We start from the raw sequence: 13,173 nt of genomic DNA on the forward strand, positions 1-13,173 counted from the left end.
TACGTGACCCACCACATTCACAAGGTAAACTGGGGTCCACAGTCTGACAAGATATCCTCCAAGAGGCCGTAGTGCCAAAAGTCATACACGATGAGCTGCTCCACGGTTTCCATTGTGGTGGGTAGGTTGGGCAGAGGGATGAATCGACATGCTTTAGAGAATCGATCGATAACATACAAGGTTGTGGTGTAACTGCGTGAGTGGGCAGGACTGTGAAGAAGTCAGCTGGGATGTGGGACCAGGGGCGTTGTGGTATGGACTACAGTTCCAGGAGACCAGCTATAAACTGATGGGCAGACTTGGCCGTTTGACAGGAGGCCCAACAGGTTGCAAACTGGACCAAAACAGCCTGCATAGTAGGCCACCAGAAGACAGCGGCACCGGTCCGTGGCCCCGTTGTTGGGGACCACTGCTTCATTGACGGCCTCTTGCAGATCCTTATATTGAACCTCCACAGGCTTGAGATCGTAACCGGAGGACCCTGGGAGACGGGCTTGGTGATGCTGAGACTGGGGTTCTGTGGACATTACCGATATAGGTTGACGTTCTAATTGGAGTTTACAGCTAATGATGTTCAGCCACCATCTTTTCTGCCGCCGGGTCCCATTCTTCTTTTTTAGTGACTGTGCATGAGAGAGATCTGTGCTGCATTTTTTTTGTTTTTTTTTTGTAAATATTTTTATTTATGGCTTTACAACAGCACATCATTGAAACAGCTGGATTAGAGATACAAAAGTTGCTGTTGTATTTCAGTTTTGAATTTATAACCAGATATGTTTTTAACTGGAATTGCTGAATAGAATATACCATGTTTTACAGCAAGAATTATTTGGTTAAAGGGTTAAAATATGTTGCTGAATCTCCTAAAACAAAAGATTGAGGAGCGAGGAGAAAACATGCTGAAATCTTTTGAGTTGATCATTCAAAGAAGATGGAGTCATAACCTGTTATTTTGACAACACTGACACTTTCATTGACATAAAAACTTGGTTTTGCAACATAAACTGTCCATTTTAAGGTATTGACTTGGATTTGAGAAAGTGACTCGCTTTTGCAGGTTACCAACCATGTGTTGCAGTTTGCACCAATTGTTTTGAGAAACGCCTTAACAGTGGAGCAAACTTTAATGCTGTTTTGAGAAATGCACTAAAAAAATTGAGAAGAACTGTAGCTGTTAGGTATTAGGGTGGATTTGGACGTCAGGTTTAATTACCTTAAACCCTTGAGTTTAGTAGCCTAGTAGATACACACCTACCAACAAAATGTATTAAGTGTCCTGGATACATTCAGTCCCTGTTTGACTATAAATATAATCTTTTAATAATTCTAAAAACGTGTTGTTCCTGAGAACTCAGGGACTTTCAGCTTCAATAAACCAAATCATTTCTCATGAAAAATGTGAAGCAGTTTTTCTTTTACCAACAGTTGGTCTGTACGTCTTCACTTAACTAAATGTTTTTCTAGTCATCTTTTTAAATTTGTGTTCTCTCCTGGAGAATGATGTTAAGACCTTTTGCTTTTATGTCAAAATCTCCAACAGTGCCTTTGTTTGTTTGAAACGTCCCATTTTTTAGTCACAAGATTATTGAAATGAAGGACTTTTAAAATCTGCCTCACAGTCAGGATAGCTTAATGGTGTTATAAAAAATCAAAAATGATCATGACCCTCTGTTTTCAATTCATTTGTTGAAATTAATAGTCTGTAAAACTGAATCAAATCTGGCAGGAAATCAAGTTCGAAATGGTTCAAACATTCAGATATCCTCCTTTCTGATTTGTTGGCAGAAATCTACAATAAAATCAGATTCTCAAAAACATTTTTATTAATTGGTAAACTGCCTTTGGAAAAAAAAATCCAAAATCAGAGAAAGAAACATTAAATATTTTCTTTAATTGTACAACTCTGAGGCTCCAGCTTGAGAGGTTCTACAAGATTCTCTTCACTTGATGTTCTCAAGACCCTAAAAGAAGAAAAAAAAAAACATTTTCATTAATCCAATCTGTTGAACAACACCTTAAAAACGATTTATTAGTAATGAACACTGGTAAGGAAAAATATTGCCTGACAAACAGGTAATAACAAAGATCAAAAACTGAACTGAGAAATCTGCCAGTGGATTATTTTTGTGGCGTTTATTTGATGTAAAGGATGTTGAAGAAGAGCACAAGTTCTGGCCTCTAATTCTGAAATCCATCAATGCAGCAAATGGGAGGAAGAGGAAGTCCTCTTCATTTTTTAACATTTTTTTTTGCTCAAAATAAACCTGATGCTTGAATGATAATCAACTCTGATAATTAGATTTGATATCAAGGCAAAAAGACAGTTTGAGTATGTGCAAGATTTTATTTTGAAATTAGAGCAAAGTTTCAAAATTAGATTTAATCAATCAATCATTAGAAATCAGGAGCTATAGCTGCAGTGTTGCAATAACTCTTAGACTGTTTATAGATAACATAATTTTTAAGGAGCTTTGCGCTATTATACAGCATTTATTGCAAAAAGTTACAGTAATTAAAAGAGTGTGTTATTTCCTGTTACCAATGACAGCTCCAATGTTAAATGGTAAACAGTCATTTTTTGATCTACTGTAAAAGCGCTCCCAATGGTATTTCATTATGACTTTTTAAGGTCAAAATCATTTGTGTTGGTTTCTTAGACATAGTCTCTGCAATAGAAATTAAACTCCAAGTTATGGGCAGAACTGTCGGCGGGAAGTAAGGATGAGCTTATTTCCCATCATACCTTTGTTTAGACTCTCGCCTTCTATCTTACAGCGCCTCACACTTCAATCTATGATTAGCGGTGCAACAAAAATGGCGAACAACATTTGAGTTATCCAGTCGTACAGTTTTGAGCCAGATACCAGCTCGGAGGAGGAAAATGAAGACGTTCATGGATCTAGTTATCAATAAGTGGATACATCGGTTTGGAGCGGAGCAGGGAGCTTACAGCTTGCCGTAGTAACTTTGACACCACACCAACAAGTTTTTTTTTTTTTTTTTCACAGCATGTTTTCATCTGCCCCTGATTCACAACAAGTTACTCAGAAATGCTATTTTAACTGTAATCTTCCTTATATTTCCTTTGTCAAAAAACAAAAAAAAAAGAAAGATTATCATCTTCAACATGTCGTTTTGTTAAATAAATCACCTAAGATTTTTTATGTAAAAGAATGGAATAACTTGACTAGTATAAAATGTGTTCAGCCTGTACATTTTTCAATAAAAAATTAAATTCTAGCCACCACCAAGGAGAAAATAATTGTGTGCTTTTGATCATTCAAATTTGACACCAGGTTGAATTGTAAGCCAAGCTGCACCATTATTAAATATTCAGGCGTAAATAGTGCAAACGTGATCAAGTTAAGTGTTATTCCGTAAAAACATTTAAGTCACTTTTCAAAATAAGGGGTTCACCTTGGAATCAAAGTACTGGCCAGTTCCTCCAACTCGTCTGTCTCTCTCCATTAGGTACCACTGCCACGGAATCCGGGCGGTCCTTTTCTCCTGCATGTCACGTGGAAATGATGAGTCGTGTAAATGCATTTTGAAGTTTTGGTTACAGTATTAAATTTTTACCTTTCCTCCGTTGGTGAACTTGTGGATTTGTGTGGTGGCGAGACCGGGAATCATGAGAGCCACGGCCATCAGGCTCAGACTGGGAAGGATTTCATACCACATATTGCTTCAAAGATTGACGGTCAGGTGGGTGGTAAGAGACCCGAAGACAACCGAGTTGTCTTTAAACGAAAAAATACGCTTTATTTTGGTTGGTGGCTAACGAAATGTCCCCGTACAAATGACCTGTGTTCACCAACCGGAAGAAAACGTTTATTTCCGGGTGAAACATTTCAAAAGAAAGGAGGAAAAAAGCATTTTTGCTGCTTTCTCGAAACTACAGATAAAAACGCTGTACCTTTTATGGTTTATTTTATTAATACGGTTTTAGTTTTAAAAACGAAACATGTTTTATTAATAAAGTTTTCATTTTAAGAAGTATATATGTTTTATTCATAAAGTTTTAAGTTTGTTAAAAATTTAAACTGCATTATTAAAATACAGTTTTAATTTTAAATAAAACATTTTATTTTTTAATAATAAAACGCTTTGTTTAAAATCAAAACTGTATTTTATCAATAGAGTTTTAATTTTAAACACAAATTACTGCGATTACCTATGCTTTGTTTTAAATCCAATCGAGAAGTGCACTTTGTCCTCATCGCAATCAATTTTTATACTCAACTATTTTCAAAATGAAAGATAAAAGATTAAAAAATAAATGAAAACAATTTGACAAGTGTATTTAGAACTTTTATTTTGACATTTTTGAAGTGTAAATCTTAATTGATCTAAATCCAAATTCACCTTGATGTTGTTTTATTTAGACAAAATAATACACATTTACATTGTAAATGTTCAACACAATTTGAATTACTTTTAATGTTGTATTTTTGTTAATAAACCACTTTCAAAGACATATAAATCGGATGCGTGAATACGCCCTCTACGGTCCAAAGACAGAATAGCACCTCTGTCAAACAGGAAGTTACTTCGGTTGATGCTAACTGGCTAATTTGCTAAAAAGTAAACAAGTGTGTCGGCTGAGTTAAGGTTAAACTTCGACCAAAAGTAACTTTGCGCCATGAAAGAAGACAAAGAAAACACACGGCCGCGAGAGAAAAAGGTGGAGATAAAATGTGAAGATGTGGAAAAGACAGAGAAGTGCAAGGAAAAAAAAGAAACCATGACAAAGGTACAATTTGCTAGCTGGATTAGCTAATGGTGCTACAACCTTTACTTTAGAGATACAAGAAGGTCTGAAAGTAGTTGAATGTATTTAAAATGTGTGTATGGGTTTCTTTTATAAATTGTAAAACTTATTTTAAATTATAAATTGTCCACAATGTAATGAATATATGTTTTGGTTGAATTTAGAATGAATAGCTGTTTGTTAAATAGTGATTTTAAAACTATTTTGCTGTCCAAGATTGTGATCAGACGATTGCCACCCACTCTGACTAAAGAAGAGTTAGAGGAACAGTTGCAACCCCTCCCAGAGGTTGACTATTTGGAATTTTTCTCCAATGACACCAGGTGAATTTATGATCTATTATCTCATGCATACGATAAAAGTTTCTGCAACATATATTTTTTTAAACCTTTCTTTTCTGTGATTATTATTCCAGCCTTTACCCACACCTCTTTGCAAGAGCTTACATTAACTTCAGAAACCAAGACGACGTTGTCCTCTTCAGGGATCGCTTTGATGGCTATGTCTTTGTTGACAGCAAAGGTCAGCACATGGCTTTTCATTAAGTGGATCACACGTATAGTTTGTGTTAACGTTTCGTTCTGAAACAGGTCAAGAATTTCCAGCTGTTGTGGAGTTTGCACCTTTTCAAAAGACTGCCAAGAAAAGGACTAAAAAGAAGGATTCAAAGTGTGGTACAATTGCAGAAGGTGAGACTTTCTATCTTCTGTTGGAATGCCTAATGACGCCTTGACATTTGTTTATGTCACCAACTCCTGGTTTTAACTTTGAATCTTTTTGCTTATGTCAGATCCAGATTACAAAAGGTTCCTCGAGTATTACAATGGAGATGACAACAAGTTGACAACCACACCTGAAACTCTCTTAGAAGAGGTTGAAGCCAGATCTAAAGAACTTTCAGGTATCTGAAGATTTGTTTCTTTATTTTTCACAAACAGATACATAGCTAACACTCGTGATCTTTTTTTATTTCAACTTTTTCATTCAAGCTAAAAAAACAACTCCTCTGCTGGACTTCCTGAAAAATAAACAAGTAAGTACAGTTGATTCATGACATTGAGGCTTCTACATGTCAAATTACTTGATGGAAACAGAACTGATGATTATTTTAGAGACTCAGAGAGGAAAGGAAAGAGGAGAGAAGAAGGAGAGAGCTTGAGCGCAAGCGCCTGCGTGAAGAGGAGCGTCGCAAATGGAGGGAGGAGGAGAGGAGGAAGCGCAAAGAAGCAGAGAAAGTGAAAAGACTTGAGAAGCCAGCGGAGAAAGACAAGGATTCTGTCAAAGAAGAACCCAAAATAAAGGTGTTTCAGTGGAACAGAGTGGTTTGAAACAGTTTAGTTTTCCATATCTCATGGTGTCTTTTTTTAGCTGTTGAAGAAGCAAGAAAGAAGTGAGGATGATGATGCAGAAAAGCCAAAGGATAAACCCAAGAGACCAGAGAAGGGGAATAAAGAGGACAGGCCCTTTGGAAGTTTTGATCAGAGGAGGCGCCAGAACATGGATAACAAGGAGGATCGTGGGAAGAAGTTAGTTTCCTGGCACTTTTTTATCTGACTTCATAAAAATATAAATTAATTTGAGCTTGTTATCTTTGCTTTTACAGGTGGGATGAGGATGGACGGAAGGAGCCCCGAGAGCGGGACCTGGATCGAGACAGAGAGCGGGAAAAAGAGCGGCGGCTCAGAGAAAAGGAGCGTCTTAAACGACAGGACGAGGAACGACGAAAACGGAGGGAAAGGCAGGACGGAGAGAACTCCTTCCGGAAGCGTGAAGAGGACTTTAAAAAAGAAAAAGCTTTTGAGAAAAAGAAGGATGAGACCATGGTGGAATCTGCTCACTCCGAGAAGCCAGAAAAACCCCCTAAAGAAAACAGAAAGGAGGAAATGGGGAAAAAAGAGCGACTACGGAACAAGGTAACTGGAATAGTTGTTTTGTTTCAGCTTTTGTTTATTTAATGTGATTTCTGAAAAGATTTTGTCTTTGCATCAGGATCGGCCTGCCATTCAGCTGTACCAACCAGGAGCCAGGAGCCGCAATCGCTTTGCACCCGGAGGACCTGAATCCGCACCTGCAGACAAAAAAACTGATATCGAGAACAAGAAACCGGTTGAGAAAGGAGAAGACTGAGCTCTCCTCTACTTGTGGCATTTCAGATCCGGCGATGAAACAGGCCTGCGAGGCTCAGCGCTGCCGTGTAGAGTTTTAGAGCCACATGCACGGCTGCTGAAGCAGAGCTGCACCCGGCAGAGTTTCTGAGGCGGAACCTCTCAGTGCCTAAATGTGGCCCTCTTTAGTTTTTGTGTTCTTAGAAGAGGCAAAAGTAACATTTTGAGGGAGTTTAACTGTCAGGCACATTCAGGGAAGCATGAGCTTTCTGCAACAGTGCGATTTTAAAGTGACCTTATTTCAGTGTTTCTGATGGAGAAAAAGTTCAAATTGCAAACAAGCTTTCAGGTTTATTAGAAAAGTTAAAAATATAAAATCCAAGTCCAGTGTCAACATGGCTACACTAAAGATTCCACACGTTGGTCAGTACTACAGCGCTCATTTCAGTTTTCATGTTCGAATGACTTCTTTCTCCTCTGTTAGACACACGATCTAGAGGGCAGGATCGTTTTCATGGTCTGTCACTCCGCTCAGGATAGAAAAGATTTCATTTGCAGGTTTGAGATGAGGCATTGGAAAATCAAAAATGATCAGCTTGTGGCCTTTCCCCATTTCTGACTCCCTTTAAGCATTTATGTAGTTGCATTGCACCAGGCAGAGCATGGAAACGAATTAATGCAGGTTATGCTGACAAACAATAACCTCTTTTGACAGAAAATAAAAGCTCTTTGACAAATAACTGTCTGCCTTGTTCTTTTATTTTTGCAAGAGAAATATGTTTTACACTTCCTCAAGCTTGGTACTTGACTCGTAAGAAGCAGTTAAGCAGAAAACAATGTTTGTGTTTATATTTATAACCTTATTTATAAGTTTAGATTACCAAAGCTGCCATTGCAAATCTTATTTAAATTTGACTTTAATTGTTGCATGCTGTCATGAAACATTTTGGAAAGGAGCAAAATTAAATGACTTTTTTTTTTAACTAATTAGAAGCTATGACTTAGAGAGCATTCTTTTTGTATTCCAGCTAAACACAATTTCTACTAATACTTTGGAAACTATTGTTATTTTTTTTAACATAAATATACTTACTTAAGTATAATTATTAACTAAATAGTGTTTTTAAATCTAACAAGCCATAACTTTTCACAAAGTTTTTATTGATTTTTATTCCTTGTTTTTACCTTAGTTAAATCAAACACACTGTAACTGTTTTAAAACACATCTACAAACAAATCTACACAAAATTGTTTGTACTTTAACTGTGGTGCATGAAAAGCAATTTTTCTAAATAATGCTTGATTTGAATGTGCTTACTTTCCTGACCGCTCAGTGTCGCTGTTCTGGAAAGCGTTTTGTTTAATGCCTGTTACGTCACTTCCTTCTTTCTCTTCGACCTCCGGTATAGCGAGGAGGACAGGACTGTGGACAAAATGGTAAAAGAGAATCTTTAAATATCAAAGCCATCACGGCATTTACTTACTAGTTACTACATGATGTGGCCGAAAAATGTTTAAAATAACCATTAAAGTTCTTTATGTTCTCTGATAGGATTAGATCAAACGTATTTATAAATCCTCGAAATCTGCTAGCTAGCACGTTAGCTGAGCATTTACCTGGTACATGCTAGCGGATTCTGAGTTTGAATTTTTGTAAATCATATATATTAAGGGAATCACAGAAATGCATTTATCGTCGCAAACGGTGTGATAAATTACTTACCGAGTTTTGTTGCTTACAGTCCTCCCATAAGACTTTCAGGATCAAGCGCTTCCTTGCCAAGAAGCAGAAACAGAACCGGCCGATTCCACAGTGGATCAGAATGAAGACCGGCAACAAGATCAGGTGAAGTTTTTAGTCCTGTTATTTCATGTTTGTTCACGGCTTTCTATTTGTTTATCTTTAATAGACTCGTATTCATAAGCTAAATCATATTTCTCAAGTCCTCATGCTATTGTTTATTTTAGAGCTGTAGCTAGTGATTATACTAAAACTTGAAGACCCGCTCTGATCATCTACTATCTTTTGATCAATTGTAAGAGTGTTCCCACTGGTGTTTTAATTATGAATATGCTGCTGCTTTTAGCCTAAATAAAAAACATGTATTTTTCTAGGATTTAGTTTCAGCAAAGCAACAGAAGTTACTTAAAATTGTGCCTTTAAGTTGTGCCCTGGACTCGCTTTTTCTTTTACATGCTCTCCCACTAGCTTACAGCCTGTTAACCCCCAAACTAATATTGCCAGTGCAATTAAAAATGGAATGCAATTCCAGCTGTACAGTTGTGAGACAGTGGAACACAGTTTGTGGACCGCACAGCAATTTTTTTGTCACAGCAAACATAATTTTCTTTGTGTGCTCCTGATTCCAAATGATGTGAACAAATAAATACTCAGATATAATTTTACGTTTTTTTTATATATACATGTCCTCCATCAGAAAAAGTTTCCAAGAACGTGTTAAAAACATAATTTTTTATCTGAGTTGGTCTTTAAGTATTATATCAGTTATTTAATGTCATAGAATAGTCACACTGTAGAGTATTTTTTTAAGATAATTTGGCGTTTCCATAGTTACATTAAGAGCTGTCCCGGTTTTTCCAATCAATGCCTTTTTTAAACCTCCCTACAACATGAACACAGTCCAGGTGTTTTGAGGAACTATTTTCTATCATCTATTTTTCATTATTAATAAAGTGAAGGTAAACATTTTCTATACAAATGTATTTGCGGCATTCAACTGAACTCATTTGACTTCTGTAAGTTTGAATGTCTGAAATGTGTTCTCATTTAATGGCTACAGGAACCTATCATTTAAAGCAGGTCTGCAATTGCAGCACTCCTTGTTGGTAGAGTGCTGTCATTAACCCTGCTGAGAGAAAGTCAGCTATTGAGCTTGTGCTCCTCCTCACTGTGCTGGTGATGAAGGATGCTCGGAGGCTGAACACCTGCTAGACTGATAATGCACTCTGGACTCCTCCTTAAGGAGAGAAGGAATCTATAAGAAGAGATCTCGTACTTCCTCTGTTGTGCTTTTTAGAGGCCATTAAACTCACACTCTTAGATCCACTCCAATGAAAATCATTTTTTGTGTATGTTTTCTTTTTTTAATACATGTTCTCCAATACTTCCAGTATTGGTTGCTATTTTCTTGCACTGTTAATGTTTTATTGGGGGTGTGAGGGGCTGTAAGCTAGCGGGAGAGGATGTGAACAGAAGGGTGATGGGAAGTGGGGGTGGGCTTATTACTCCACGCCAACAGTTTGTCCACAGCTCAGAGGTGAATTTCTAAAGAACTACTGCTGTTCTGCATAAACTGTCCTGTTTCTATAGTTTTGCCTAAAAATCACGATTTAAAAAATCACTGGGAACACTTGGATAATAGATCAAAAGATGATCAGAGTTGGCCTTTAAAGAGGGATCAAATGCAGATTTTAAAGTTTAGATCACAAAATCATCAGTGAAAATGCTTGGTTTTAAATGTAATATTACTTATCTGAGTTTCACTGAAGTGATTTGTTTGTGCTCCTAAATAATTCAGTGATTCAGTAGAGCCATGCTGTTAGCACATCCTATAGTCCTTTTACACAAAGTTTTCTTTTACCGTTCAGTGCAAACTGTTGGATATAAACTGTTTTCTCCTGCTTTGAAGAATTAAACTGTTAATAGTGCATAATAAGAAATGTTTTCTGTCGTTCCAAAAATGAAATAGCTTTTCTCAACTTTTCCTCCTGTCCGATTTCAGGTACAACTCCAAGAGGAGACACTGGAGGAGGACCAAGCTCGGCTTGTAAACATGAGTGGATCTCAGCATGCCTCCTTTCCAACGTCTGCCGGAGCCTGACCACACAGAGGAGCCGCGTCACCTGGAGCAGCAGTTATTTTGTACAGATTCTCATGTTTGACAATAAAAGATCTTTGGTCAACAGTGAAACACGTCTGGAAATGTAGTTTCTAATCTCCATTCTTTTGAGACAAACCAGATAAAATGAAACGGTGCTCAGAGGAGTGTTTTAAAAAAATAGTTTCTGGTTTGTGATGACTGCATCGCTGGTTTTTACTGCATTACAGTTTATTTACTGAAACTGACATGTGGACCAGCAGAGATTTTAAATCGGGGGTCTGGACATTTCATTTAAAAAAGTTTCTTTGGTTTTTACTGATCAAAACTTAATAGGAACCAGTTTAGTTTTACTCTCTAAGGAAAATATAATGCCTGAATTTATTTCCAGCTATGAAAAAACATTCACTTATGTTTTTACTTTTAAATAAATTCTACATTTAGGTAAATTGTTGCATATTTAAAACAATCGGCACGAAGGGCTTAATACTGGGTTGCATTCATTACAATGTCACTTTTATAACATGAATTATATGTGTAAGGGGAATGACAAAAAAAGAAACTAGCATGTTCTAAAAAAAAAAGTTTTTGACATATGACTTCCTTTCAAAATAAGACTTCCTGTGCCAAACTGCATCAGCCCATGCAATGCAGCAAGTGTTCTATGGAAGATTTAAAACGATGCAAGACAAAAAGCATTTCCTCTTATACCTATGATGAACCAACATTGTTTCTCTGTTTATATGGTTACATTTGAAAATAAATTAATTGGTTTATGATCCAGTAGTACAAGTTGCAGACTTTCTAGCAAAGTACTTGAAATTCTAGATAAATTGTGGAATAATTTGATGTCGACATGAATATTAAAACCATCATAAATATGATTCATTATTCTATAAATTTCTAAATTAAATTGATAGTAATTTAGTAAAATGACATCATTTCCAGTGTTTTAGAGACTAAACCTCCACTATAAACATGTTTTATGAATTGTCTGTTCATAATAAATTCTACAGTGGAGAGAATAAAAACCTCCAGTGAGTTTGGTCTTTTTATTGAGGGTAAAATCAACCAGAAAAGCTTCACTTCTCTTAAAGTGTTCAGGTTTTACTTCCTATAAATGGAAAGGAGGACAGCAGTTTCCTCAGAGAGCTCTGTCTCCAGCTGTCTCTGACAGTCAGGTTAAAGGTCTTCAGCTCCTCCATGTCGGTGGAGTCTGCCTCCTCCTCCTCCTCCTCCATGGGGGTCTGGCTCCCCTCTCGGACGCTGCTGTTGTTGTTCCTGTTGATGTTCTGGCTGCAGTGGTGCTCCTCGTCCCAGGCCCCCAGCAGCTCCTTCATCTCTGCGGGGGCCCCTTCCTTCAGGTACTGCCAGGCTCTCCTCCCGCTGTGGTCCATCACATCCACGCTTGCGCCGAAGGCTCCCACCAGCAGCTTGACCACCATGTACTGGCCGTGCATGCTGGCGACGTGGAGCGGCGTGAAGCCACCGCTGCCCCGCAGGTTGACGTTCACGCAGATGCCCGCGCTCTCCGCGTACCGCAGAAGTTGGATCAGAGTCTCGCCCTGTCCTCTTTTGGCCAGCCAGTGGAGGACGGAGTAACCGCTGATGAAATCCCTCCTGGTGAGCAGGTAGGGGTCCTCGGAGATGAACTCCAGGATGGTGTTATAGTTCCCCTCCACGGCGGACAGCATCCACGCATGCTCCATTGGGTACAGAGCCCACTCCGCGTCCCCCACGCTGGAGCTCTGCGAGGACAGCGCGCTGAGGCTGCTGTTCTGGCGCAATTCTTTTAGGTACTTTTTACGCACGGACTGAGTGAGAGACTCCGAGGAGGAGTCTCTCTGCGGCGCTCCCCCTGCAGAGTCGCTGACCTCCTGCATCTTCTGCACCCTCGACCTCCGCTGGAAGGCGCTGGGCATGACCTGCATGCCGTATCTGGACAGCCGCTCCACAACGGTGCCCTGTCTTCTGGACAGCCGGGTGTGGGCGTCATTTCTGCTGCTGACAGGCGAGTCTGATCCGCTCCGGTCCATTCCGCCTGCACCCCACACAAACAGCCACTTCCTCCCAGACAACACCCTGAAGATGTCAGATTACAGATCCTGTCCGGACGCAGAAAGACCAAACATGAGGCGCGTCCAAAGCCGGACAGTTCCTCTTTCTGAATTCACGCTTTGTTCCCCGACATTCGACACAAAGTTCACTTGCTCACCTGCTCCTAAACCGCAACCACACCGCATTCCACTCCCGCACTAGCTAATGCGTAATCTTTACGCGCAATGTACCCCCAACCATAGCAGATGACAGTCTACGCAGAGTGGTAATCTTCTGTTCCTCCAGGAGAGGAACTGAAAAAAAGTTCATTCTGATCAAGCAAAGGCTCTTAAGAAGACTCCCAACACGTGACCACAGCTGGAGTTCTAAAGCAGGAAGTCATTCAGGTTCACTCCCCTGA

At 38.8% G+C, this 13,173-nt stretch overlaps 4 protein-coding genes and 1 non-coding gene across 5 annotated transcripts; 3 read left to right on the forward strand and 2 right to left on the reverse strand.

Moving 5' to 3' along the window:
* Positions 1-1,871: 1,871 nt before the first annotated feature.
* Positions 1,872-3,841, reverse strand: ndufa1 (NADH:ubiquinone oxidoreductase subunit A1). The gene is made up of 3 exons (XM_024283606.2): positions 3,580-3,841; positions 3,418-3,507; positions 1,872-1,961 (listed from the first exon to the last, which is right to left on the reverse strand). Exons 1-3 carry the CDS (start codon positions 3,679-3,681, stop codon positions 1,941-1,943), a joined length of 213 nt encoding a protein of 70 aa, XP_024139374.1. The 5' UTR covers positions 3,682-3,841; the 3' UTR covers positions 1,872-1,940.
* Positions 3,842-4,503: 662 nt separating this feature from the next.
* Positions 4,504-7,616, forward strand: upf3b (UPF3B regulator of nonsense mediated mRNA decay). The gene is made up of 10 exons (XM_024284122.2): positions 4,504-4,753; positions 4,988-5,094; positions 5,187-5,293; positions 5,362-5,460; positions 5,562-5,672; positions 5,761-5,804; positions 5,884-6,072; positions 6,140-6,297; positions 6,375-6,684; positions 6,761-7,616. Exons 1-10 carry the CDS (start codon positions 4,643-4,645, stop codon positions 6,896-6,898), a joined length of 1,374 nt encoding a protein of 457 aa, XP_024139890.1. The 5' UTR covers positions 4,504-4,642; the 3' UTR covers positions 6,899-7,616.
* Positions 7,617-8,186: 570 nt separating this feature from the next.
* rpl39 (ribosomal protein L39) lies at positions 8,187-10,808 on the forward strand. The gene is made up of 3 exons (XM_024282978.1): positions 8,187-8,313; positions 8,619-8,722; positions 10,620-10,808. The coding sequence occupies exons 1-3, from the start codon at positions 8,311-8,313 to the stop codon at positions 10,666-10,668; spliced, it is 156 nt and encodes a 51-aa protein (XP_024138746.1). The 5' UTR covers positions 8,187-8,310; the 3' UTR covers positions 10,669-10,808.
* Positions 9,691-9,823, forward strand: LOC112153812. The gene has a single exon (XR_002920546.1). It is a non-coding gene; the product is annotated as a small nucleolar RNA SNORA69 (small nucleolar RNA).
* Positions 10,809-11,752: 944 nt separating the features above from the next.
* On the reverse strand, positions 11,753-13,092 carry sowahd (sosondowah ankyrin repeat domain family d). Its single transcript, XM_024282975.2, has 2 exons — positions 12,931-13,092; positions 11,753-12,820 (listed from the first exon to the last, which is right to left on the reverse strand). The coding sequence occupies exon 2, from the start codon at positions 12,749-12,751 to the stop codon at positions 11,816-11,818; it is 936 nt and encodes a 311-aa protein (XP_024138743.1). The 5' UTR covers positions 12,752-12,820; positions 12,931-13,092; the 3' UTR covers positions 11,753-11,815.
* Between the last annotated feature and the right edge of the window lie 81 nt (positions 13,093-13,173).

The sequence above is a fragment of the Oryzias melastigma genome, linkage group LG10 (assembly GCF_002922805.2).
Source record: "Oryzias melastigma strain HK-1 linkage group LG10, ASM292280v2, whole genome shotgun sequence".
Classification (NCBI taxonomy): domain Eukaryota; kingdom Metazoa; phylum Chordata; class Actinopteri; order Beloniformes; family Adrianichthyidae; genus Oryzias; species Oryzias melastigma.